General features: G+C 38.3%; 1 protein-coding gene across 2 annotated transcripts; it reads left to right on the top strand.

The window, feature by feature from the left end:
- Positions 1 to 3,917: 3,917 nt before the first annotated feature.
- On the top strand, positions 3,918 to 23,952 carry LOC131247983 (probable UDP-arabinose 4-epimerase 3). Of its 2 annotated transcripts, none has more exons than XM_058248008.1 (11): positions 3,918 to 4,070; positions 5,623 to 5,761; positions 6,913 to 7,037; positions 9,692 to 9,805; positions 10,339 to 10,446; positions 10,554 to 10,645; positions 12,840 to 12,981; positions 13,429 to 13,523; positions 21,124 to 21,253; positions 21,719 to 21,863; positions 23,452 to 23,952. In XM_058248008.1, the coding sequence occupies exons 2-11, from the start codon at positions 5,701 to 5,703 to the stop codon at positions 23,691 to 23,693; spliced, it is 1,254 nt and encodes a 417-aa protein (XP_058103991.1). In that variant the 5' UTR covers positions 3,918 to 4,070; positions 5,623 to 5,700; the 3' UTR covers positions 23,694 to 23,952. The 2 variants fall into 2 exon arrangements, with proteins under 2 accessions (XP_058103991.1, XP_058103999.1); XM_058248016.1 differs by having other exon boundaries at positions 3,956 to 4,089.
- Positions 23,953 to 24,302: the final 350 nt, after the last annotated feature.

Genomic DNA, 24,302 nt, shown 5'->3' with positions numbered 1-24,302 from the left:
AAAAATTTCATTCTTAGTCATTACAAGCTTATCTGAATCAAATACCAACTTGACACCAGTCTTATTGAGGAGTGAACCAGAGACCAAGTTTCTTCTAATGTCAGACACATGTAAGATATCATTCAATATCAGAGTCTTTCCAGAAGTGAGTTTCAGAAGTATTTTCCCTTTCCCTACAACTGGATACGTTTTAGCATTACCCATGAACACATGTTCATCATCTCCCGATACTTGGTAGGAGATAAACATGCTATCATCCTTGCACACGTGCCTAGTTACACCAGTGTCTAGTACCCACTCTAAGTTATCTATAAGGAAGACTTTTGACACCACAACTACTACTATGTCAGACTCATTATCTATTTCTGTAAGATTAGTCTGCGACTTATCTTTATTTTTCTTAAGCCTGTATGTTTTAACGTGATGCCCAAGCTTTCCACAGTTGTAGCAAATTCCATTTTTCTTGAATTGATTGTTTGCATTCTTCTTTTTGAACCTGCATTCATTTGCGTAATGTCCAGGTTTGTCATTGTCATGACGTTTGTCCTTTTTCTTATTATTTTCCTTACTTAATTCCACAAGATTCATCTTTGGATGTATCTCATTTCTATTTTCTTTTTGGTCTCTGATTCTATTGACATCCTCTATTCATATGTGTATGATAGTGGTTTCCAAAGAAACACTGTTTTTTTATGTTTCATTATATTCTTATATTCTTTCCAAGAGAGCAGTAACTTTTCTATTAGCGCTCTAGACAGAAACACTTCATCCAACTTAATTCCTTCAGTTGACAGTTCGTGAACTGGATTTTGAAAATCATGAATCTGATTTGTGACAAGTTTATTGTCTGTCATTTCATAATGAATGAAATTAGCAATTGCATGTTTCTTAGCATCTGCATCTTTAATATGTATTTCTTTTCCAAAGCAGTCCATATGTCTTTAGCAGACACGTAAGAAGTATACACGTCATATAGTTCGTTGGATAAAGAGTTTAGAATATAATTTTTACAATTATTTTCATCTGTTACTTCAGTTTGATTTGCTGGATCTATAGTAAATTATTCAGATAAAATGTATGAAACTTTCAGGGTGGTCAGAGCGAACATCAGTTTCTGTTTCCACCGTTTAAATGATTGTCCAGCGAACGGTTCGATTTTGGCTAACTCAGCAGAAGCATTTACTGTTACTGTAGTCATAGTCTATGTAATTCAACAATTCGATTTCAATATTGTTAGAATATTTGGTTGAATTAAATAGACTATTAAAAATCGAGAAAAAAAAAATTGAGAAAGAAGAACTTATTGAATTAAGTCGAGGCGTGACTGAGTCACTCAGCTTGAAATCGAATTTGCTCCCCTTAGACAGCGACCCAAGTGCAACAGGTTTCCAGAGCAATCGACCTCCAAGATACAACGACTATGACCCGATCCCAGCAGTGCACTCACTGTACACGGGCTCGAACCACTTGCAGTTTAATCCGAAAATGCTGAGTTGACTCAGCAATGAACTCAGCAGAAAATGCTTAAAACCGAATATCAGAGAGTGTTTTATAAGAGAAAGATTTTTCATATCTTTGAAACTGGAATCGGATGTCTTTTTATAGACTCCGAAGTGGTGCATAAGCACCCTTTTCAAAAGGTTAGGTCCGTTGGGTTTAAACCCAACCGAGGCGACCAACCGGAAGGGACATCTCTCTGGTTTAAAACGAAAAGGCGCAAGTGCGAGTACACTCCCGCACATACGATCCTGCGAGTACCCATACACACATACACACACACCGCACCCGCACCCGCACCCGCGCCCACGCGCACGCGCACACGCACATGCACATACACTCAGACTCGGACTCGGCTCGGATCGGCGCGCGCGCGTGTGTGGTCAATGGCATAGATTAGAGCTATTGGCATAGCCCCCCACATGACCACATGCCCCCTGAAAGGGGCTCAAGCCCTAAGCAAAAATACTATCTTATATACAAGATAGTTAACTTTATGAAATCCGATGTGGGACAAAACCCCAAACTCAAAAGTACTACAATTTCAAAAATGGAGGAAAATTACCGAAAATTTGAAAATTCAAATTTTACTACTATTTTTAAAACAAAATATAACATAATATACAGGTACGCCATTTTCTTCTCTCTATGAATACTATCACTTGTTCCCGTGGAAGATTTAGATTAGCTCAAAGCTTTCACTGTACGGGCCAACCAAAACCAGCCTCTCGACAAGAAATAATGAAGGTTCGTGATTGTATTATCTTATCATTGCCATTCAATTCCATGATAAGAATTGCAAGTGTTCACATTGATTTCAATCCATGAGCTGCACATATGAATGGTTTGGAAGAAAATCTACAAGCGGCACATGCACTTTTGGTTGTATAGAAGCATCGATGGCACGATCATATTTCTTAGTTTTTGTAAAAATGCTGCCTGTGGACATTGCACGCACTCAAGCGGAGAGAGGATAGTTTTTGTAAAATGCTGCCTGTGGACATTGCACGTACTCAAGTGGAGAGAGGAAGCCGTTTGCCGGACGTAAGAGATAGAGGCAGACGAGCGATTCTCGAGAGTAAATTGATACTCATGCGCTTGCATTTGGAACTTATACACGTGGCGTACACTATAAAAGTCAAAATTGGAAAACCGGCTGCGATTGGGTAAAAGTCCATTGGCAATGCAAGTTTGAACGAGACGGCACTTGAAGTTGGACAAGCGACAAAACAAGTGATCCAAGCAATTCATTTGGTGGGGTCCACTACTGCCAGTCAATCATGTCCGATAAATTAACCCGTTGAATGCTCTTCCCCACACGCTCCTTTTTTTTTTTTCTAGTCAACATGGAATATTGACTACAACATCCATAGGGAAGCGGATTGCGTCCTACCCCCGCCTGGACGATAATCCGTCTGGGCAGGGCTCTGTGTGGCCCTTCGTGATGTAAGGATTTTATCCAAGCCGTTCATCCATTTTATTAGATAATTTTACGGTATTATACCAAAAATATATTAGTTACACATCTCTGTTAGACCACACCAAAGGAAGCAAGGGGTGATAATGACACCCACCGTTGAAACCGTTCTAGGGGCCAGCGATTCTTTTTTTACCATCTAACCTATTCATAAGGTCATGTAGACCTGGATGAATGAAAACGCATATATAAGGTTGATCCGAAACTTTTGCAGCTCCAAGTTTTGAACGGTGACCGTTCAATCTCCACTTTGTGGTCCAGTTAAGCGTCAGTTCTGCCTTATTTTTAAGTTTATATTCTAAAATGATCTTTAAATATGGATGGACGGCATGGATAAAACGTTTACATCAAGGTGGGCCCAACAGATCCCTGCCTGGACGGATTATCGTCCGGGTGGGGGTAGGACGCAATCCGCTTCCCCATATGCAGCAACCAATTGTATTATAGAGATCTAGTGGAGTTTGACTGGAGGACATGGCCCACCCAAATCATGGCCCATTAAATTAACGATCCGGATCATTCAGGTGGGTCGTAGTCGTACTATTAATGAATTAAAAAAAAAAAAAAAAAAAAGAAGAGTAGAAAAGAGCGGGTTGAGGGGCATGGGAAGAGAGATTCCATCGTTCGTGCATCCAAGTCAATTCTGCATATATGGCACACCTAGAGTAGATCTGAACCGTTCATTTGGCAATAGTGAGTGGGCCGTGGACCTAAAGCCACAATGGGTGGAAGATCCTAGATGTTTAGTTGGTGACAAACTCACCTTTCGTCAACCCGAGCCATCGATCTTGGACAGTTGATGGGGTTGGGCTGTTGAGGTTGTTAGATCGGAGGGCGGCGCGGGGTGCGGTGGGGTGGGTCCACGCCTGGTTTTGTTTTTTTGCGTATAACGTAAGAACGCGGAATAAACGGTGAAATAAGAGAGGACGGAAAAAAGGCAGTGTCGTGATTGGTAGGCCGGTTTTCGTATACGTTCAAACAAGGAACGTGGGAGGGAAGGGCCACCTCATTAGAAATCAAAACTCCCCGCAGGCCTCCTGATCTCTCTCTCTCAAACGCCACCGAGAATCCTAGGACTGATTCCCCCCCTTTCAAGGTGCTTTCTCTCTCATAGGGTTTGTTCCATCTTACCTCGGTTTTTTCTTTCTGTTCATCGCCTTCTTCTTCTCAATCTACGGCAGGAATATGAAATTCCTTGTTGGGTTCTTCTCAAATAGGGATTTTATTTCTGGGTTTTTTATTTGGGCTCCTTTGATCTTGAAACCTCACGTTATTTGTATTTTGCTCTGTTTTATTTTATTTTTTGAAAAAACCTCTCTCTCTCTCTCTCTCTCTCTCTCTCTCTCTGTTATTTCGATCGGATTTGGGCAATTTTCTGCAGAATTCGAAAGATCATTTCGGGTTTTCGGTAATTTGGGTTCCTTAGGATTTTGATCTGGTTTCTTTTGATGTTGAAACTTTCAAATTTTATTCTCTCTCTCTCTGATTCTTCATATTAGGCATTTTTCTAATAACAGCAGGAATCTGAAGATCCTCGTTCTTGTGTTTGGTTTTCTTTTTCTTTTTTTTTCTTTTTTTTAAATTTTTTTTTTTTTTTTTTTAAATTTTATTTGTGTTCTTTTTCGTTCCTTAGAATTTTGATTTCTATTATCTCTAGGATTTCTTTTTATTTTTTTATTTTCACTGCAGGAATTTAAATTTGTTTGGATTCTTCTTAAATCCAGAACCTTTTTCTCTACATCTTTGATTTGGTGTACTTTCTTCTTGAAGATTTTGATTTTTAAGGTTTTGCTACCTTTTCCTGTCTCTTTTCTGATTTTATTTTATTTTTTCCTTTTCTTTTCTTCCTTTCCTTTTTCATTTCTCAAATTACTAGAGGAAATTCAAGCATGGGCTGAAAGTGTGATACATTATTTTCAGGTTTTCAGTGTGTACAAGTAGGCCCTTGGTTCAGTGATCCAGACCATTGATGTGATGGAATGCATCGAGTATGGCCCATGCACCCAAATTCCCCCAGATTTATAGATCTTTGCTATAGAATATTTGGCCTTTTTGTTTGTTGAATGTGAGCTGTTGCTGTATTTTCTATCTTTACTGCTTATTTGTTGGCCATCTGTTGAAGCATTTAGAAAATTTTCCACTGGGAGATTTTTGGTGCATGGGAGATCCATAGTGGGCCCATAGTATCAAAGGTTTAGATCATTGATCCATTGGCTCGCATATACAAACTGAAAGTATTAACAGACGTTCCACCCTAGCATTCTACACTACCTCTTTTATAATTGACTTCTTCATAAAATTATCTTTTTTTTTTCTCTTGATTTTGGTTCTTTTGATTTTATTTTTTTCTTTTCCTTTTATAAGTGTTTTGCTCTCTCTCTCTCTCTCTCTCTCTCTCTCTCTCTCTCTCTCTCTCTCTCTCTCTTTCTCTCTCTCTTTGTTATCTCTTAGTGTTTTTTTTTTTTTTTTGGCCTTGTTTCTGTTTATAGTGGTATTGTCTGAGAATTTAAGGCTCCTTTTTAGAAGTTGACTAAAGCAATTGAAATGCTGCTTTTTTTTTTTATCTGTCCAATGTTGAAATTTTGAATTCTTATGCTTTTGAAATTTGAATTATGATGGTTGATCTTGAGTTGGTATTTAATAATTAGGTTGTCCGACACATTCCTATCTTGTGGTCTCATCAAGACGAATGAGTAGGGATTGATTTCTACGGGCTTTGGTTCCACATGCTGCCTTCCAGTAGGAATAGAGCTCAGCCAAGGGCTAGTAGATCTTGGACTTTTCCAGGTGAGCTTTGTACAGTTGCTTGAACTGGGGATATTTGTTTTGTTTTTTTTTTTCTTGTAATAAAAAACACGATTTTCAATGTTTAGTATCAAGTGATGGATTTATTTATGATGGGGCATTATTAGTACAAGAAGATTTACATTGCTAAATGCATTGGCTCTTATTTTATTTACTTCTTGATCAGGTGAATTTGTGTGTAAATAAATACCCGGTCAAGGGTTGGAGTGCCCATAGGTGGTGAAATTCCACTAGCGTGAGTGTGTGTAAAAAAAAATAAATAAATAAATACCTTTCAAAAAATGTGTAAATGTTTTTTATTTTGATTTTTAATTTTTTATCAAATAGAAAACGCATGACTTTTGGCTTGTAACTGAAAATCCATAAATTTATTGTTCAAGACAATGGTTTTTTCTTTTGGTATTGTTAAATAAAGAAGGGTTATGATGTGGATTTATAGTATTTTTCAATAAAGTCAATTCTTTCTTTATTCATTGGCTTGAACAAAAACAGTTTCTGACTTAGATTTTTTTGCCTGATGAAATGTTTTTTTGTACATCCTTTTTCCCCCCTCTCATAAGAGATAGTGACAATATCGCCTTTTTTTTTTTTGTTTGTATAAATTGGGTATATATTTCTGCCAAGTGTGGAAACTTTTTTTTTTTTTTTTATTATCAAGACAGTCTCTATGCTCACAATTTTGTTATTATTCCCTATTTTTTACCAGTCAAGCATATCTGTAATTTATATCCATGGTAGAACTAATTTTAATCATCAATCTCAAAAGTATGGTGTGTTAGATATGAAGGGCTGCAATCTTTTTCTCATATGTAAATAAACACAACCATTCAGTATTCAAGCTGCCATTCTCTTATATATTGTTATCAGTTTCTTTTTTGAGGGGTGTATGTTAGGAGAATTTAGTTGATTCTTGTGTCATCTATATTGCGTTGGACCATCAAGCTTTCAAAAGTGTATATCCTGCATTGGACCATCAAACATTCTGAAGTGTTTATCATTTAATGGGAACTGATAACCTGATATAAGAGAATGCTAGTTCTGTTGTGTAGTGTTTGTGCATGCATTTATATTGGTCGACTTATCTGTTTTGAACTTCAAATCTTTTCATGGTTCTGACTATATTGTGCATGTAGGAATGGATTATTCAGACTCTAGGCGAAAGCCACAAGTTATTGGTAAAGTTATTTTGGCTGGTATATTGATCTCCCTTTGCGTCATCATGCTGAAGCATTCCTCTGATTTTAGTGGCACGAGTCCGGTAAATCTCCATCCTTGAATTTTCAGTTGGTTTTCATTATTTTTATTGATTTTCAATGGAGTTGATCTCTATGATCAGTATCTCACTATAGCTGCCCATTGATCTTCCAAAAGAAAAAATCCAAAGAAAAATCTCACTATAAGCATAACCCTCAGCATTTCATTTTGTACACGTCTCATACTAATTGTCGAAGGCAGAAGCAGTTTTTGTGTTGTTAGTGGTGTGAGCCAATTTATGCTGGAAGAACTAAGAAGGACATCTGGTTTTGTCCATGGGGTACCCTGAAACATCAAAATTTAAATCATACCACTTGTGTGTCCATCTTGGTACTGAAACTCCACTGAAACCAAGTTGGCTAGCTTGTCCCCGGTCCTTTAGTTATGCTTGGAGTCAATCACCACCTGAAACTGGAACATTTCCATGAGTTAGAATGACCCACAACAGTATTGGTATCAGGTCGAGTATGATTAGTTTGATTCTTTGTCTGTAAGCTCTACTCATGAAAGAATAGTATTCCATTGAGAAAATCAGCTGTTTTCATCATCAAAAGTTGTTTTGAGTTTCATTGGGGGTGACCTGAGAATGTGTGATTTTGTCATCTTGTGAAGAGGATTGCTATTGATTATGTGCCCAGTGTATTGTTGTCCGAGTCTAGGAGGGTGTTTTAGTCTTTTACTTTGTTCTAAATCCAAACCTAAAAGGGGAATGATGGTAGATGACACCATTCCTGTATTTTCTTATATCGTGTCCCTACAAGGAGTCGATCATTGAAAAATGAATCTCTGTTCTTGGAAAGGTATTACATAATGGTATCAGCTAGTATATGTCATATGATCAGGCTGTATCAGCTGATATGGCCTCATAATGACCAAATCTTTTATTTGTGAAAAAATCTAAAAAATTATTGGTAGAATTCTTTAAAAAATAAAAATGTAAGGAATCCCAAAAATGTATTCTTTTTTGGTTTTGTACATGTATTTGATGGTGTAATGAGTCATTCTTTGGTAAGAATGATGTCTGTCAGGCAGTGTCAACTTGACCCACTGAAAGTCAATTAAATAGGCTCTAATTAGGCACAAATCAAGAATTATTTGGTGGATTAGGCCCCCTTACATATAAATTTGACAAAAAAAAAAAGATGGAAAAACGAAAGGAGAAAAAGAAGTGGAAAAATCAGTTATGGTCATCAAAATAGGCTTTAGATCTAGTTTAAAATTATTTTCTAAGTTTCCTTCATGGTTGAAATGAATAAAGAAGTGGAAAAATCAGTCATGGTCATCAAAATAGGCTTTAGATCTAGTTTAAAATTATTTTCTAAGTTTCCTTGATGGTTGAAATGAATAAAGAAGCGGGAAAATCAGTAATGCAAGGAAACAAGGGAGTTGGCTGATAAAATATTCCTAAGTCCCATGATTGAAAAATCTATTCTTATCTTTTATTCCAGATAATGTTTCATTTCTTATGGATTTCTTCCAAACTGTATTTCTCATTTGTTTCTATTACGGTCGAGAGTGAAATGAGAGTAAAAGAAAATAAAAAGCTTTCATAATGGGCCTTTTTTGGCTTTATCGGACTGTAATGGCCATATTGACCCCATAACGGCCCCAATATGGGGAGATACGACCCATTTTTTCATAATAGATTGATTCACCCCCATATTGAGTAATGGGAGTGATGACTGTTTTCTCTATGTAATGGTTGATACAGTCCCAATGTAACCATTATTTATACGTCTAGCATTCGATTGTTTTATTTATTTATTTGATACTGGGTGCAAGACCACAAAGAATGATGAAATTTTGTATGTTTAAAACAGTGCAAAGTTTCCTTCTTGCTTCTTGCTTCTTCTTGCTTCTTCTGCTTCTTCTTCTTCTTCTTCTTCTTCTTCTTCTTTTTTTTGTTGAAGAAATTCTATGATACTATATTAGTGGCCTTGAGGTTTTACAAGAGGGGTAAATGATTCACTGATCTGATGGTCCCACTATGGATGAAGGATGGCTGCCAAAGTGTGTGATGCAAGCATATCCATCTTTGTGTGGATCAGCTTGATCACGTGTCTGGGGTTCGCATGCCTTCATGTATGGAGTCCACATGGATCCACTTGATGGGAGGAGACAGCTTTAGATACTTTGTATTTATTGCTTATTGCTTACTGAATACGGTGGATTTGTCAAATTTTCCCTCACTAGGGCTGGTAGGGGCTAGTGTTTAAGTGAGGGAGTGTAGTAATTTCCATCTTATTGGGGTTTTATTTATTTGTTTATTTTTTGTGTTAAAGTCTTTGAAGCCCATTTTGGCCATGCGATTGCTATTATGGTTGAAGTTTAATAAAAGTTTGAGAATAAGCTTTGTATTTTGTGTGACATGTTGTTTGGTGAATATTAGCATGTATCGCTAACTCCCAACCTTCAACATGTGTTCAGAAATTAGACTCAAGGCATGAAGTCTGTGCAGTAATGTCATTTTATGTCCCTGTAAAGTTAAGAGTGATATACTGTACCATAACTAACAATTTCATGATGTCTATAGATTTTTGTTTTTGAATGGCATTTTTTATGGATTTCTTTGTTTCGAACTTCCAGTATATTTTTTCATTTAAATGTCGTTTGTTATCTCCTATCAAATTTTGATTCTACCTTGCATCTTGTTTCCAGTTCTCCCGCCGCGAACCTGGGGTAATGCATGTCTTAGTGACAGGGGGTGCTGGTTACATTGGCTCACATGCTGCACTTCGACTACTGAAGGACTCATACCGAGTAACTATAGTGGTATCTCCCATCGTATTCTTTCTTGTATCCTTAATTGGATTTACCAAATAGTTGGGACAAGGCTATGATGATATCTCCTAATCAGATTATGACTTTCTAGAGAAATGTGCTTACTACTTGCCAGAGAAGGATCCCAATTTGCAAATCCTGCTTTAATTCTAGTCATTCATCATGTGTTCAGTGTAGGAGTCAGCTCTGGCGAATCAGCCTGTTTGGTCATCAAGTGCTCCACGCCATGTGAAAGAAAAAAGATGGATGGATGGTTGAAAAAGAATTGACGAATAGTCTACATTTGATTTCTACATGTGGCCACTGATGACCATACATTGATGTGCCTGATTTGTGACAGAAGACACTGTTGGCCCCATCTTATAAATGTCCTATATCTCTCCCACATGTGCCAATCAGCGTGTATTCCTCCTAGTAGCTGTGGAAGTGCTCAAATTTCTTTGCGTTTATCTAATTTCCAGTACCATTAATTGTAAGATTTAATAAGTCTTCCTTACACAATAATCTTTCTCCATTTTCGACAGGATAATCTTTCTCGAGGAAACCTCGGTGCTGTTAAGGTTCTTCAGGGGAAATTTCCACAACCTGGGAGACTTCAGTTTATCTATGCTGATTTGGGGGATGCAAAAGCTGTATCCTAATATCATAGATCATAGACAAAACGAACATGTTCATGGCATCATCTTTTTGCATATTGAAATGGACATTAAAACTTGATATTTCCTTAAAGAGTATTCAGGTGAACAAGATATTTGCAGAAAATGCATTTGATGCTGTGATGCATTTTGCAGCTGTTGCTTATGTGGGGGAGAGCACCCTTGAACCTCTTAGGTATGTAGATTGTCTTCCAGAAAGCCTCAATAATTCTTATTAGTTCTACTCTTTTAACCTGAGTTTTGCAAGACAAAAAGCAACTGGGTTTGTCTTGTTTGCAGTTATTTCTTGAATTCTTTTTTGCTTGTTCTTATTTCGTTCCTTTTTCCAATTATGAAAGACAAATCGCATCTTTCGGCTTCAGGTCACTACCATTTGATTTGCACCTTTGACTTCTGGCTGACTGATGTGGGATCAATCTAACAGGTTGATGGTACCGGTTGATTGATTCGACTTCAAATCAAATATATGGGATAGATCACAACTAATTTTTTTCTCCAATAAGGCTGGAAATAATTGATAGACCGAACTTCCCAATCTCCAGCAATTTAAATAATTTCCAGAATGCAGATAAATTTTTTATAACTGGGAATCGATTTTGTGCAACTAGGAATCCTTAGAACTGTCTTCAGCAGTGATATGTCATTTTCCAGCAGCTAGGACAATAATTCAACCTCCAAAATACAAATTCCAGCATTCGACACTATTCCCAACGACTCCAAAACAATTTTCCGGTGATCTCAAAAAGTTCCAGCAGAAAGCGAAAAAAAAAATAAAAAAATGTGAATCCAAGTATAAGCAAGTCAAAAGCATGTCATGTTTGCTCAGGTAGAATATGAGGAAAGTTCAACTTTGATAAGAGACAAGGGTCTAAAATTCCAAATCCCCAAATTGATCCCACATTTTATGTTCTAGAAAGAAAAGACAGCAATCAGTCCACAATAACAAATCCTAATGCTGAATAGCCTTATATATGATAAAGCAAAACGCTAATCTCTTCTTTACTTTTTTTATCCCTTTGTTGGTAGAATCTATAATTTTGTTATTTTAAATCTTATGGTCCAAGTGGGATCCAACTTAAATCCTATCAGGCAAGAATATGATTTTCTGAAAATGGAACGGCCTAGGGTTCCAACCCATGGGTCAGTGGTAAACAGAGTGCATTTCAACATTGAGGTCATGGGTTCAAGTCCATGTTACATTTCAAAAAAAAAAAGAGAAAAAAGGAACAACCTAGGGTTTCAAGATTGTTAGCAGATCTATGTGTTTAGCTGAAAATGGAACTTAAGGGAATTCCAAGAGTGACTACTTCCCAGTATATGAATTTTCTGGTTGTTCTTCATGGTTCGATTCTACATAGAAATACTACGGAATGAAATAAGTTGACAAAAGACCAATGTCAAACGATGAGTACAGTTGATTTGGCTATATCTTATGTTTTCAGAATTTTTTAATAATGTGTACAATTTCATGTTTTGATTCCACTCAGCTCCTTGTGATTCACTTTCTAACTTAATTCTAATGTTTTCTAGAACATCTAGGGTTACTGCATCTTGGTCCCCTCATATCATTGTGTTCGGAATGAACCTATTGATGACAAGTTGCTGACACTCCATGGTCCATATTTCTGTTTCTTTTTGCAATACTATTTCTTTTATCACAGTATTATAAAAGGCTATGTAAATTGGAGATGGGTACATGTTATGGTCTGTGCATGGTAGACCCTGCAGACCTGATACACCACGAAGTACAATGGTAAAAAATCGAATTCCTGCCCTAAACGTGCAACTCCACTTGTCATGCATGCACAATATATCAGAACATGCAACTTGTAGCATACATGACACCAATATGATCTGTCTGAATTGTCAGTCCATTGTGGATCGTAATTGCCTGAAAAATCATACTGAATGGCAATCCGGAAATGTTCAGGGGTCCAAATTCAATGAGTGAAATCAGGAGTTTTAAGATTGTCCAATCTGCATGAATTTTGGGCTATGCTCCATCCAAAATTGTACTGCATTTTGTTCATACGGATTGCCTTGCATGGATGCCGCATGAGTGACTGTATGGTAATGCTCTCTGGCCGCAAGATGTGTGTCTGCACAAGCACACCCGTATGTGTGCTTGTGTGTAATAAGTGTTACTTTTTCATCCAATCAAAATGTCTCTGAAACTCAATTAAATGCTAAAATATTACTGTGTAAACCATGTATCTACAGATTTATTTTTTATTTTTTTATTTGGAATAAATCGATGACTGCACTCCTATTTTCTATTGATTTTTGTATACTGCTGATAAGAGGAAGTCCTCCCCATGCTTTCATATGAAATGCCTTTTTATTGTTGACACTGCCAAATTGTGCCACAGGTATTATCACAATATTACATCAAATACCTTGGTAGTTCTAGAGGCTATGGCGGCACATGGTGTAAATACATTGATTTATTCTAGTACTTGTGCTACTTATGGAGAGCCTGAGAAAATGCCTATTACAGAAGAAACTCCTCAGGTGAGTGCAGAATGCCATTTGATTGTTTGCGACTCTAAGGGCCTGTTTGGGGGAGAAAAATAGGATCACTCCTATTTCATGTCGTCCCAGGGGCAAGTGGGTTCACTTGCTACAGCTCAGTATTTAGTATTTGGGCTGTAGTTCCAACACAGTGCTTGTTGCATTTCCATAGGTGCATTCCTTCAATTATACAGAGGCTACTGTTTTGGAAATGTAAGGGGTGCTGCTGCTGGACAACAGTGGATAGCGAACTGTTGTTGGCAGAGCCACCTGCTTCTGGAACTACAAAAAACAGGAGCGCTTCCTGAACTGGTTCTGAATGAACCCAAAATGTTCTGGCACATTTGCTTTGAATTACTGGGTGTGGATGAAGAAATATTCTGGTATGTAATTCAAGCTGTTTGAAGTTGACATCTTATGACTGATCTCTGTAATTTGCCAATGCAGGTTCCTATTAACCCATATGGAAAAGCCAAGAAAATGGCAGAGGATATCATCTTAGATTTCTCGACGAAATCAGACATGGCTGTCATGATTCTAAGGTTGGTTGTTTAAGATTCCCAAATTTCAGACCTCTTTCTCACAAGATGATTCTTGTTCCTGGTAGATGTTTTACTTCTTGATGACTGCTCTCTCTCTGTTGGCTGTTCTGTTTCCTCCAAAATTCTTCCATTTCTAAGGCGGGGTAAGAAAATGTCTTCTCGAGCAACTTGCTTAGACTAATAAGCTGTACATGTGTATTCCAAATGTTCATATGGCGTGGCTCATGGTGGATAAGAGAGCCAATAATTTCCCGCATCCTGTCTGGTTGGGCACCTGTTATATGTGGATCACTGGTGGTGATTGTCCATTACCATCAGCTGGCTAGGATAATCTTATAGGGAGAAATTTAGTATAGCCCATGCCGTGATAGGCCCACCAAATAAATTGTTTCATTTAGTGAAAAAAAAGATAGGGCCCCATGTGGCATTGCTCGTTTTTTTACAAAATAGGGCTGTTTCTTTGGATCAAGCATCATATTGTACCTCATCTAATGCAAAATTTCTTCAAACCAATGATTTAAATATCGGTATCAATGCATGCATTGCACCTTGGAATATGTAAATATATCTGGTTTTGCATGGTAAATATTGTGTTTTGCGGAATGTATCATTGTTTGAGGGAAACAATGGGAAATGATGAAATTTACAATAAAAACATCAGGATTGGTTGAAAGGGACATGATCAAGGTGTCCCGTATCGGTATCGGTTGGTGTAACGGTGCCTTCCGAAACCGATACGGATACGGAGGCGTAACGGCGATACGGGGGCGTAATGGTCCGTAACGGTACAAATTTTTTTTTTGCCAAAAAATATGAAAAAATATGGATTAAATCCGGAATATTCTAAGCATTCCAAATATGCATTCATTTATAAATTGGAACATGTTTATAGTGGTGTAACGGTCCACTCTTTGGTGAGAAGTTGTATCGGACTGTCTAATGAATTTATGAACCAGATAACCTGAATTTGACTACAAAATTTATATATTTAATTTTCTAAGTATTTAATTTATATACTTAACAACTTGATATCATTTCTCCCAATAGTTCTTTAAAAAAATGAAATTAAATTCAGGTAGATGGCGTTGCCAATTTGGGGCTGACTTGAAGGACCAATCTATACACCAAATCGGCCTCAAATTCATGCAATTTATTGTCATTATCCCACTTATGAATTGGTGAACATTTATTGGATAGTGAATCATGAAAAAAATAATCAAAAGACCCTATTTTAAAAAATAAAAGTCTACAAATTAACAATTAAAACTATTCAAACAATTTGATTTTGGCATTGTGAGTTAGCAATTGCAGTTCATAATTTAATCGCTAAATTTTAAGTTAATATATGTCTCGTGTACAATTTTTTAAGGCTCAAATTAGGCGGGACTCGGATTGTGAAGTATAACACACGTGTCAAAGTTTTTTAGGCCCCACCCGTGATGAATGTGTTATATCCACATCGTCCATCCATTTTGCCAAATAATTTTAGGCCATGAGCCCAAAAATGATGCACATCCAAAGCTCAAGTGGACTGCACCATAAGAAACAACACTAATTAAACGTTTACCATTAAAAATTTATTGGGGGGCTACAAAAGTTTTAGATCAAGCTGACATGTGTGTTTTCTCTTCATCCACGTCAGTGTGACCCAATTAATAGGTTAGATTGAAAATAAACATTACAATGGACCTTAAGAAATTTTTAATGGTGAGCATTCTATAACCACTGTTTCCTATGGTGTGGTCCACATGAGATTTGGATATTATTAATTTTTTAGATCCTGATGTAAAATGACGTGACAAAATGGATGGACGACATGGATAAAATATATACATCATGGTGGGGCCACTCAGGTCTGATCAAATCAGATTGGATGGAAAATAAACGTTACCGTGGGCCCTAAGAATTGTTTTACGGTGAAAATATTATCTCCGCTGCTATTTTTGGTGCGGTCCAAATGATCCTTGGATATAATTCATTTTTTGGGTAGTGCTCTAAAATGATCTCTGAAAATAGATGAACGGTGTAGATGTAATAAATACATCACTGTGGAGCCCATATAACTTTGATCTCCTTTGAACCGTTCGTACAACTCGGAGCTCGAGGAGTGTCAGCGCTCGTCTTAGCGTGACACGTACCCTAGCTGGTGCGCGGTACGCCTGAAAAAAAAAAAAGAGAGAGGGAAACCGAAAAGAAAAGAGGGAAAGAAGAGAGAAGAAAAAAGAGGGAAAGAGGGAAAGAAGAGAGAGAGAGAGAGAGAGAGAGAGAGAGAGAGAGAGAAGAAGAAGAAGAAGAAGAAGAAGAAGAGGAAGAAGGCCGCAGCCGGGGCCGCAGCCGTAGCCTCAGTTGCAGCCTCAAACTCAGCCCGGGCCGCAGCCGCAGCCGCAGAAGAAGAAGAAGAAGAGGAAGAAGAAGAAGAAGAAAGAGAAGAAGAAGAAGAAAATAAAGGAAAACAGGTATTTTTATTTTTATTTTTTATTTTTTGAAGGCCCGTAACAGCCGTTACGTGTATAGAATATGGACTCGGCCGATACGACCCCGAAACGGGGTACCACCGTTACCGTTACGTATCGGCCGTTACGGCCGATACGTAACCGTTTTGGGACACCTTGGACATGATTAAACACTTGGACTAGTGTAGTATCGGTATCATTACATATCGCTAACTGCGGATATGAAAACATGTACCAATATCACCGATACCAGTAAATGCATCACTGACTGAGAGAAACATAGGAAAAAAGATGGATTTTTTCAGTGAAACATTGGGAGATGCTAAAATACATATATGATAACGGATGGGCAGCTAGAATAACAAGTTGATGCAGACTGATGCCAACAGGTATCTAGAAACCTAATAATAGCAGATGGAAGAATTCGGGCTAGAAAAAGCTCTATTTGTTTCCCTAGCCCTTCTCTCTCTCTCTATATATATAAAACCCTAAGCACCCCTCTTTATTTCTTCTTTCCCTTAAACCCTAGATCTGATATCACCGATACCAGTAAATGCATCACTGACTGAGGGAAACATAGGAAAAAAGGTGGAATTTTTCAGTGAAACATTGGGAAATGCTAAAATACACATATGATAACGGATGGGCAGCTAGAATAACAAAGTTGATGCATATTGATGCCAACAGGTAACTAGAAACCTAATAATAGGGGATGGAAGAATTTGGGACTGAATAATAAAGATAAAAGAAATCTGAAAATTTAGGAAGCAACAGATCTAGGGTTTAAGGTAAAGAAGAAATGGAGAGGGGTGCTTAGGGTTTATATATATAGAGAGAGAAGGGCTAGGGAAACAAATAGAGCTTTTTCTAGCCCTGTGGAGTTGGGAAAACCCAACCTCCATATTAGGGTATGGATGTGAATGGGATTTGAATAGTCCAGGGATTTGAAGGTTCACAACTTTAAAAATCTTGGATGGGACCTTTAGATGATCTTTGAGGGTCAATGGGTTTGTCTAAATTCAGAAATAAAGAAAAACAAATGACATTCAATGGTTGAAATAGAAGATGTGAAAGTAAGAAGAGAAGAAGATTATAGAAGATTAGAGGGAAAGAGATATGTTTCACCATGGAATCAAAACCAATGATGATCTTGGAATCAACACCAAGACGAAGGAGAGGAATTGACACCTCTACCAGCCATACACCCAAAGAAAGCTCTTTTCTTTTCTTCAAAAACCAAATTACAATGTCCTCTTCCCCAAAGAAAAAAAAAAAAAACTAAATAAAGACTACTAGGCTGATTTACAGAAAATACGTATTACTAAAATACCCCGGCCATCAACTTTTCTTAACGAAAAGCACATGTGTGATGCTGGGCTCAAGGGGGCCCAACCACACCACTCATTTTAGCTTTTAAAAGTGGTCAGTTGACTTGTGGGCCCCACCCTAGCCTTATTTCTCCTTTTATAGGCTTTAAGGCCTCAATCAACATATTTACATATTTAGGAAAAAAAATTGCAAAAAAAGAATCATACATAATAAATTTCCATTTAATAGGGGGCTAAAGCACGTGCTGTTGTAAAAAAATCAGTGCAATAATAACCAACATAAGTTATTTTCCCAATAATATTATTAGGAGCACAATAATCACTTAAGAAAAAGTCATCCATCCATGCATGTGTACATACATTCATAAATCCATGCATGTCTACCCATACATACACACATTAATAATCCATCCATGCATACATATGCTAATAAGTCCATCCACCCATTTAATTCATGCATGCATACATGCATCTCTAGCCATCCTATCCATCCATCTTTCCATACATGCATGAATCCATCCATACATACACGAAAAAAAAAATATCTTTAAAAAAATACAATTATACATCCTCCCATCATTGCATGCATGCATACATACATCCATGCATCCATCCATCCATTCATACACCAATACATTCATCAATCCATCCATGCATACGTACATTAATACATCCATCATTCATGCATACATACACTAATACATTCATCCATGCATACAAATACATATACATGATCCACATCCATCTATCCAACCATCCAGCCTTCCGTCCATCCAACTATCCATCCATCCATCCGTCCATCCAACCACCCATCCATCCATCCGTCCATCCATCCATTCATGCATACATACACTAATGCATCCTTCCATGCATGCATACATACATACATCCATGCATGCATGCATGCATACACTAACATGCACACATGATCCATCCATATTCCATACATTCATAACACATCCATCCATACATGCATACAAACATGCATACATGATCCATGCATGCATGTATACATGATTATGAAATAAAATAATTATTTTTTAAAAGTATAGAATTTTTATTTTTTCATTATTCTTCAAGTTCCGGAAAATAATTTTTTATTAAAAATGCAAGAAATCACTTGTCAACGTTCATCCATAAAGAAAAAAATTAATACTTTTTTCATGAAATAGTGCCATTTAAAAAAAAAAAAAAACAGTTTATGTTTTATTTTTGCATTTTTGCATTTTTGAAATTTTAAATAATTAAAATTTTTTCTTTCTAAAAATTTGAAGTGGTCGAAATCCACTCCCCAACCAAATCCCCATTTAAAAACTTGCCCTGTACATACAACATTGGCCACATTTGACATCGATAGCATCTGCAGATATATTGGCCTTTACTATCGTTATTTAAATCACTGATTCAAACCACATTTGTATATTTTTGCACAGCCAACTTATCTAGTCAGAGGTTGAAGGATGGTTAATCCTGTTGGATTAAATGACACTAGAAGTCTTAAAATCTGGGACTTCTTTACCTCATACATTAGTTCTTTCTTGTGATCCTTGTTTCCTGATAAGTGATGATCAGTAGAGGCAGAAAAGGAGTTGATTAATTTTGGGAAATGATTCATCAGCCCAAAAACACTCAATAAACCAATAATGCATGCTAAGAAATACAACAGGGACTTGCAAGTTGGAACTTGCAAATGGACTTGCTGCCACCTGTAGACAACGTGCAAAGACTCAAGCTATACATCAGGCTGGTCAAACCAGATGCCCTGGCTGAAACTCAGGCTGGAAGTTCATCTGGTGTGCAACACATCCACATTGAAGGTAGACTATTGGTCAATGCTTTTAATCTTCCTTTTCTTTTCAACACCCACGGCCATAGTGGCCTGATTTTGGGCCAGGGCATCAACGTAGTGGCATCCGCCTGATGAGAGGCTTCAATCTAGTGAATTTGTGAACCTTGAGTCCCTTGGCAAGTTCAGATTTTTTGCAAATTCCATTGGCTTTTTGGCCATTGCCATGAGATGGTTTACAGCATATACTCATGTTGTTAAGGTCATGATGACATGGGAGCAATACTGTTTCTTTTCTTTTCTTTTCTTTCTTTCATTTTTTTCTTTTTTCTTTTTATTTTTATTTTTTGAAATGGCAATTTAATAAATCAGCCTTGTTAAATGATTTTAGCCTATAAATAAAGCATTGTCATCATCATCCGCAGGCAGGCATAGGCTGAAAGAAAATAAGCTGGATCATCTTAATGCCGGATCTCTTCTATGAAATACTTCCATACTGCCCAAGCAAGGGTGCAAATGAGTGGGCTGGCCCTCTTTAGGCTGAGTTTGGTGTGAGCTAAAGGTCTGTTGGCTAGTCCTGGCAAGGGGCTCATCACAGCCCTAACTTGTCCATGCATTTGTACCCTTAACCCCATCAGGTTGGTAACTACATCAGGTCGGTTGCTAACCTGACGGGGAGGGAGTCCAATCCATTGATCTAGGCTGTTCATTAGGTTCAGTGCACATTTCATGGCTAACATGCTGGAATGGAATATCCAATCAATGTGATTTTTTTTTTTCCCATGGTAGGCCATGTGTTCTGATTGTCGTGAACTTAATTGGCAGTTAGGCCTGTACATGAGTCAAGCTAGCTCGAAAAACTCGCTCGACTCGGCTCGACTCAGCTCAGATTGACTCGGCTTGAAAGGCCAATTCAAGGCGAGTCAAGCTTGTTTACTAAAGCTCGAGTTGAGTTCAAGCCAAGTTCGACCATGGTGTATTTCAACTCGACTCGAGTAATATTTTTTAATAATATATATTATATATATTATATTAATATTAAATATATATAATCTATATACTTAAGTTTTTTTTTTAAAAAAGTTAAAACTAAAAAGTTTTTACTAAAAAACCCTACCCGACCCTACCCGTCCCCATTCCCTCTTTTTCTTTCCCTTACCCTACCGAGGTAAACTCGACTCGACTCGAACCACTAGCTCGACTCGAAAGCTTTGGCAAACAAGCCAAGCTTCAATGTTGAGCTCGAGGGCGAGCTCGAGCTCGATCTCGAACTCGAGTATAGCATGGACTAGTCAAGCTGAGCTTGGCCCACCTCGACTCGGCTCAGCTTGATGTACAGCCCTATTGGCAGTTCAGATTGATCTATTGGACTGTCCAAGTGAGCCAATTAAACTAGGAGCACTATAACTTACAATGATCTGAGAGCACTGGATCATTTCTCCTTTAGTTACACATGCACTATTGCTGATACTGGTACCCTGAGCATATACACATTTTGTACCCTATCATCAAAAGATTTCATGAAAGCTCTCTGTCAAATGTCAAGCATGAACCCTGCTGATGGGACTTGCATGAGTGAGATGGTGAAGGGGCATCGTCAGATACACATGGACATTGCATGTCTGAGGTCAGGGCCATTCATTAGGTAAGGACCACTCGCCACTTAGAACATGTCCTGGCCTGGAAAGTTGGTCCAATCATTAGGCGCGCCATCAGTGTGCATTGAATGCAGACTGTTAACAGTTTTTATTTTTCTGAATTTCTCATATCGTTTGGCCCACCTGATGAGTGTACTACCCTGATTTCTGGGCCAGGGCATTTGACCTGATAAATGGCCTGTCTTGCACATGTGCCTTGCCACCTCATGTGAGGTCCCCTTCACCATCTCACTTGCACATGTCACACTGGCATTTCTCTTCCTGTTTTGAATAAAGTTTGTGCAATAATTTGTTTTATTTGGATTTTATATTGAGCAAAACTACTCATCAGAGATGCAGGTCATAAACTGATACTTGTTTTATGCGTATTGGCAGATATTTCAATGTAATTGGATCAGATCCAGAAGGAGCATTAGGGGAAGCTCCCAGACCTGAATTGCGTGAACATGGCCGGATATCTGGTGCATGTTTTGATGCTGCGTTGGGGGTTATTCCTGGGCTTAAGGTATTGATTGCTGACCACCTTCCCATGTTTATTCATACGCAAAAGGTATCTGGTTCCTTGACAGGTTAGCCTGTACAAGTTGGCCCATGATTCATTGATCCAGGATGTTGATCTGATGGAAGCATGATGGTTGGGGCATATACTCTACAAAAGTCTTCCATACTGAGAGATCTTAGCCCTCTATTCTTTGACCTCTTATTACTTTTCCCCCCTATTAACTTCTGTTTGTATACGACTGATGGGATAGTTTGGGGCATCCCCCATTCATGGTGGGGTTCATGATATCAACAGTCCCTACCGCCAGACCATGGACTTACTTGTGTGGACTGGGCTTCAGGATGCTGTTGAACATCCTGATGCCTTGAATACTCCAACATGGAACCCATGTTATCTTCTCTGCTGGCTAATCTCTCTCCTTTGTTTTATTTTGTTTTGGTAAATCTAATTTCTTTTGGCAAATTGTAGGTTAAAGGAACAGATTACCACACAGCTGATGGAACTTGTATAAGAGACTACATTGATGTCACAGATCTAGTTGATGCTCACGTTAAAGCTCTTCGCAAGGCGAAACCCAAGAAAGTTGGCATATACAATGTCGGCACAGGAAAAGGTCATCAAAATAGCTCTTTCATCATTCACAGCTCTCACTTTTCTGATCTTTCTACCCTGTTTTTCTTTGATCATGGGTGTGCATAGAGATAGCATATAGGCTCTTGGTTTTTTTTTTTATTTATTTAATTTTTATTAGAAGCATACAGCAATTGGGCAAGAAAATGGCTTTCTTGCTCAACCGACAACCAAGGTAGGGGCCCGCCCAGCTTTATGTAATCCAGACCAGTGTTTTAAATAACGGTAAGTAGTGTCTTGCGTAGCGTTCAGCCCTCTGTAGTGTGTAGAAGTTTACACGATACTTCTATTTTTTAATTTAAAAATAGGAAAAATATGATGCATACACTGCAGCGCTATGCTACGCGCGTACACTACATACGCTATGTACACTACAGGGGATTTGCGCTATTTGCTAATGCTACGTAACCTCGTAGCTACCCTACGGATGCTATTTAAAACACTAATCCAGACCATTCGTGTGGTGGGCATCCATCATTGATGGGTCAAGCCACAAAAATTTCTCCACCGGAAACTCTTGAACTGGTGGATTTTGTCCCATGGGCAAGGTATTCCGTAATGGTAATTGTGGGTATAATGGCCACCACTGTTACCTTTACAATTTGGGTTGTAATGGCTGTTACAATCCCTGTAACGGCCGTTATGTTCAGCTTTTTTATTGGAAAAAAAAAAAAAAAAAACTCGAAATATCTATATCTGCCCTATAATGTTGAAAAAAAAAATAAAAAAAAATCCAACAAACATGTCTGCCCTGTAACAGGCCATTATGGGGCTATTACGGCCTTTACATTGACATAACGGGTCGTTCATGGTGGTAACTAGTAATTTTTTTCCATAACAGTTGTTACGGCCGTTACGACCCCGTAACGTGTAACAGTTGCCACCGTTACCTTTACGTAACGGCCTTTACGGCATGCCATTCCCATGGGCCGTTGTGTGGACTGCCCAGTTGCAGGCCATCAACCAACAGAGGACGATTCCTTGAAGGTTTCCCATGGTCTTTTACTGCAAGAAATATCCCGTGGTTTCTCTTCTTAAATTTTGACGAAGTCCTCTCTAACGTCTAGGATAAACGCATGGCTTTGTCCATTCTTGTAGAGATGGCAATATCATGGCTGTTGTCCTGGCTAGAGGATCTTCCTCATCAGTGTGTTTTTTTTTTTTTTTGTTGGAATTCATTCTCCCTCCAAGTTTTTATTCTCCTTTTTAAAATTAAATTCATTAGTTCTAAGGAAAAATATATATATATATATATATATATATATAGTATTTTCGATGGAGGTGACTTTTTTCATCCAGACCATTGATGATTAGTCCCGCCAAATGATGGCGGTCTGGACAACAGAAAGGTGGATCCCCACATGTTATTCCCTCCGAATTCAGTCTGGTCTCCCGCTCGTTAGATGAGCTGGTAGAGACAATGTAGTAGTGTAAGTGATCCAGGGTTCAATCCCTGGTAGTGTTACCTTAAAAAAACAATTCAGTATCTTTTGTCCTCAAGAGAGTAGAGCTTTATGGAGCTACCTAAATTCTGGTGAAAAATCTAAAGATTGTTTGTCTGTGGTGATCAGGTAGATCAGTGAAAGAATTTGTGGAAGCGTGTAAGAAAGCCACCGGGGTCGAAATTCAAGTTGACTACCTCAGCCGCCGGCCTGGCGACTACGCTGAAGTCTACAGCAACCCCTCCAAGATTAACCGTGAGCTGAACTGGTCAGCCCAGTACACGGACCTCCAAGAGAGTCTGCGGATTGCATGGAGATGGCAGAAGTCGCACAGGAATGGGTATGGGCCACCCTTGGCGATGGTTTCTTAATACAGACAACCCCATGATGGTAGCACAAAAGTAGACAGGATCCACGTCATGCGAGTGAAGTACTGGTACTTACTATTTCCTTTCACGTTAAGAGAAAAGAGGGGTGATTTTGTGGTGGGTTAGGAGTAAAGAGGAAGGAGGTCTTTTTGAGATGGAAATAGTGGGAGGTAGGAGCAAAGGCCATTTGTTATTATTATATTAAACAGATGAAGGTAAGCCCAATAAATGCATGCAGCAGTGAGTTCTTTCCCTTCTGATACATGTATCTCATGGCTGTTCTGTCTTATTTTGTTGCTCAATATCTCATGCTAGGAGGTTTGCTAAGTCTACACACCTGCGGAACGCTGCCCATATACACTCACGCTGCTACTGTGTAATGTTTGCATTTTCCGTCGGGTGGACCACCACTGTTTGGATATTCTGGCTTGAAGTTGGGCCTTTTGCAGCTCTTGGGTAGGACTCACCTGATGGATAGCTCGGGTCTTGCACATGTGTGCTGAGTGTGGATAGGCAGGGTCTAACATGAGTGTGGGCTTACTAGACCTCATCCCTATTCTTGGCGCGAGACTTTTTTAGTATGTGGAATTGGGTCCTGGTGTGAGCCGTTGA

Source organism: Magnolia sinica, chromosome 1 (genome assembly GCF_029962835.1).
Source record: "Magnolia sinica isolate HGM2019 chromosome 1, MsV1, whole genome shotgun sequence".
Classification (NCBI taxonomy): domain Eukaryota; kingdom Viridiplantae; phylum Streptophyta; class Magnoliopsida; order Magnoliales; family Magnoliaceae; genus Magnolia; species Magnolia sinica.
The sequence above is the reverse complement of the archived record's forward strand: the minus strand, read 5'-3'. Positions and strand labels throughout refer to the sequence as shown.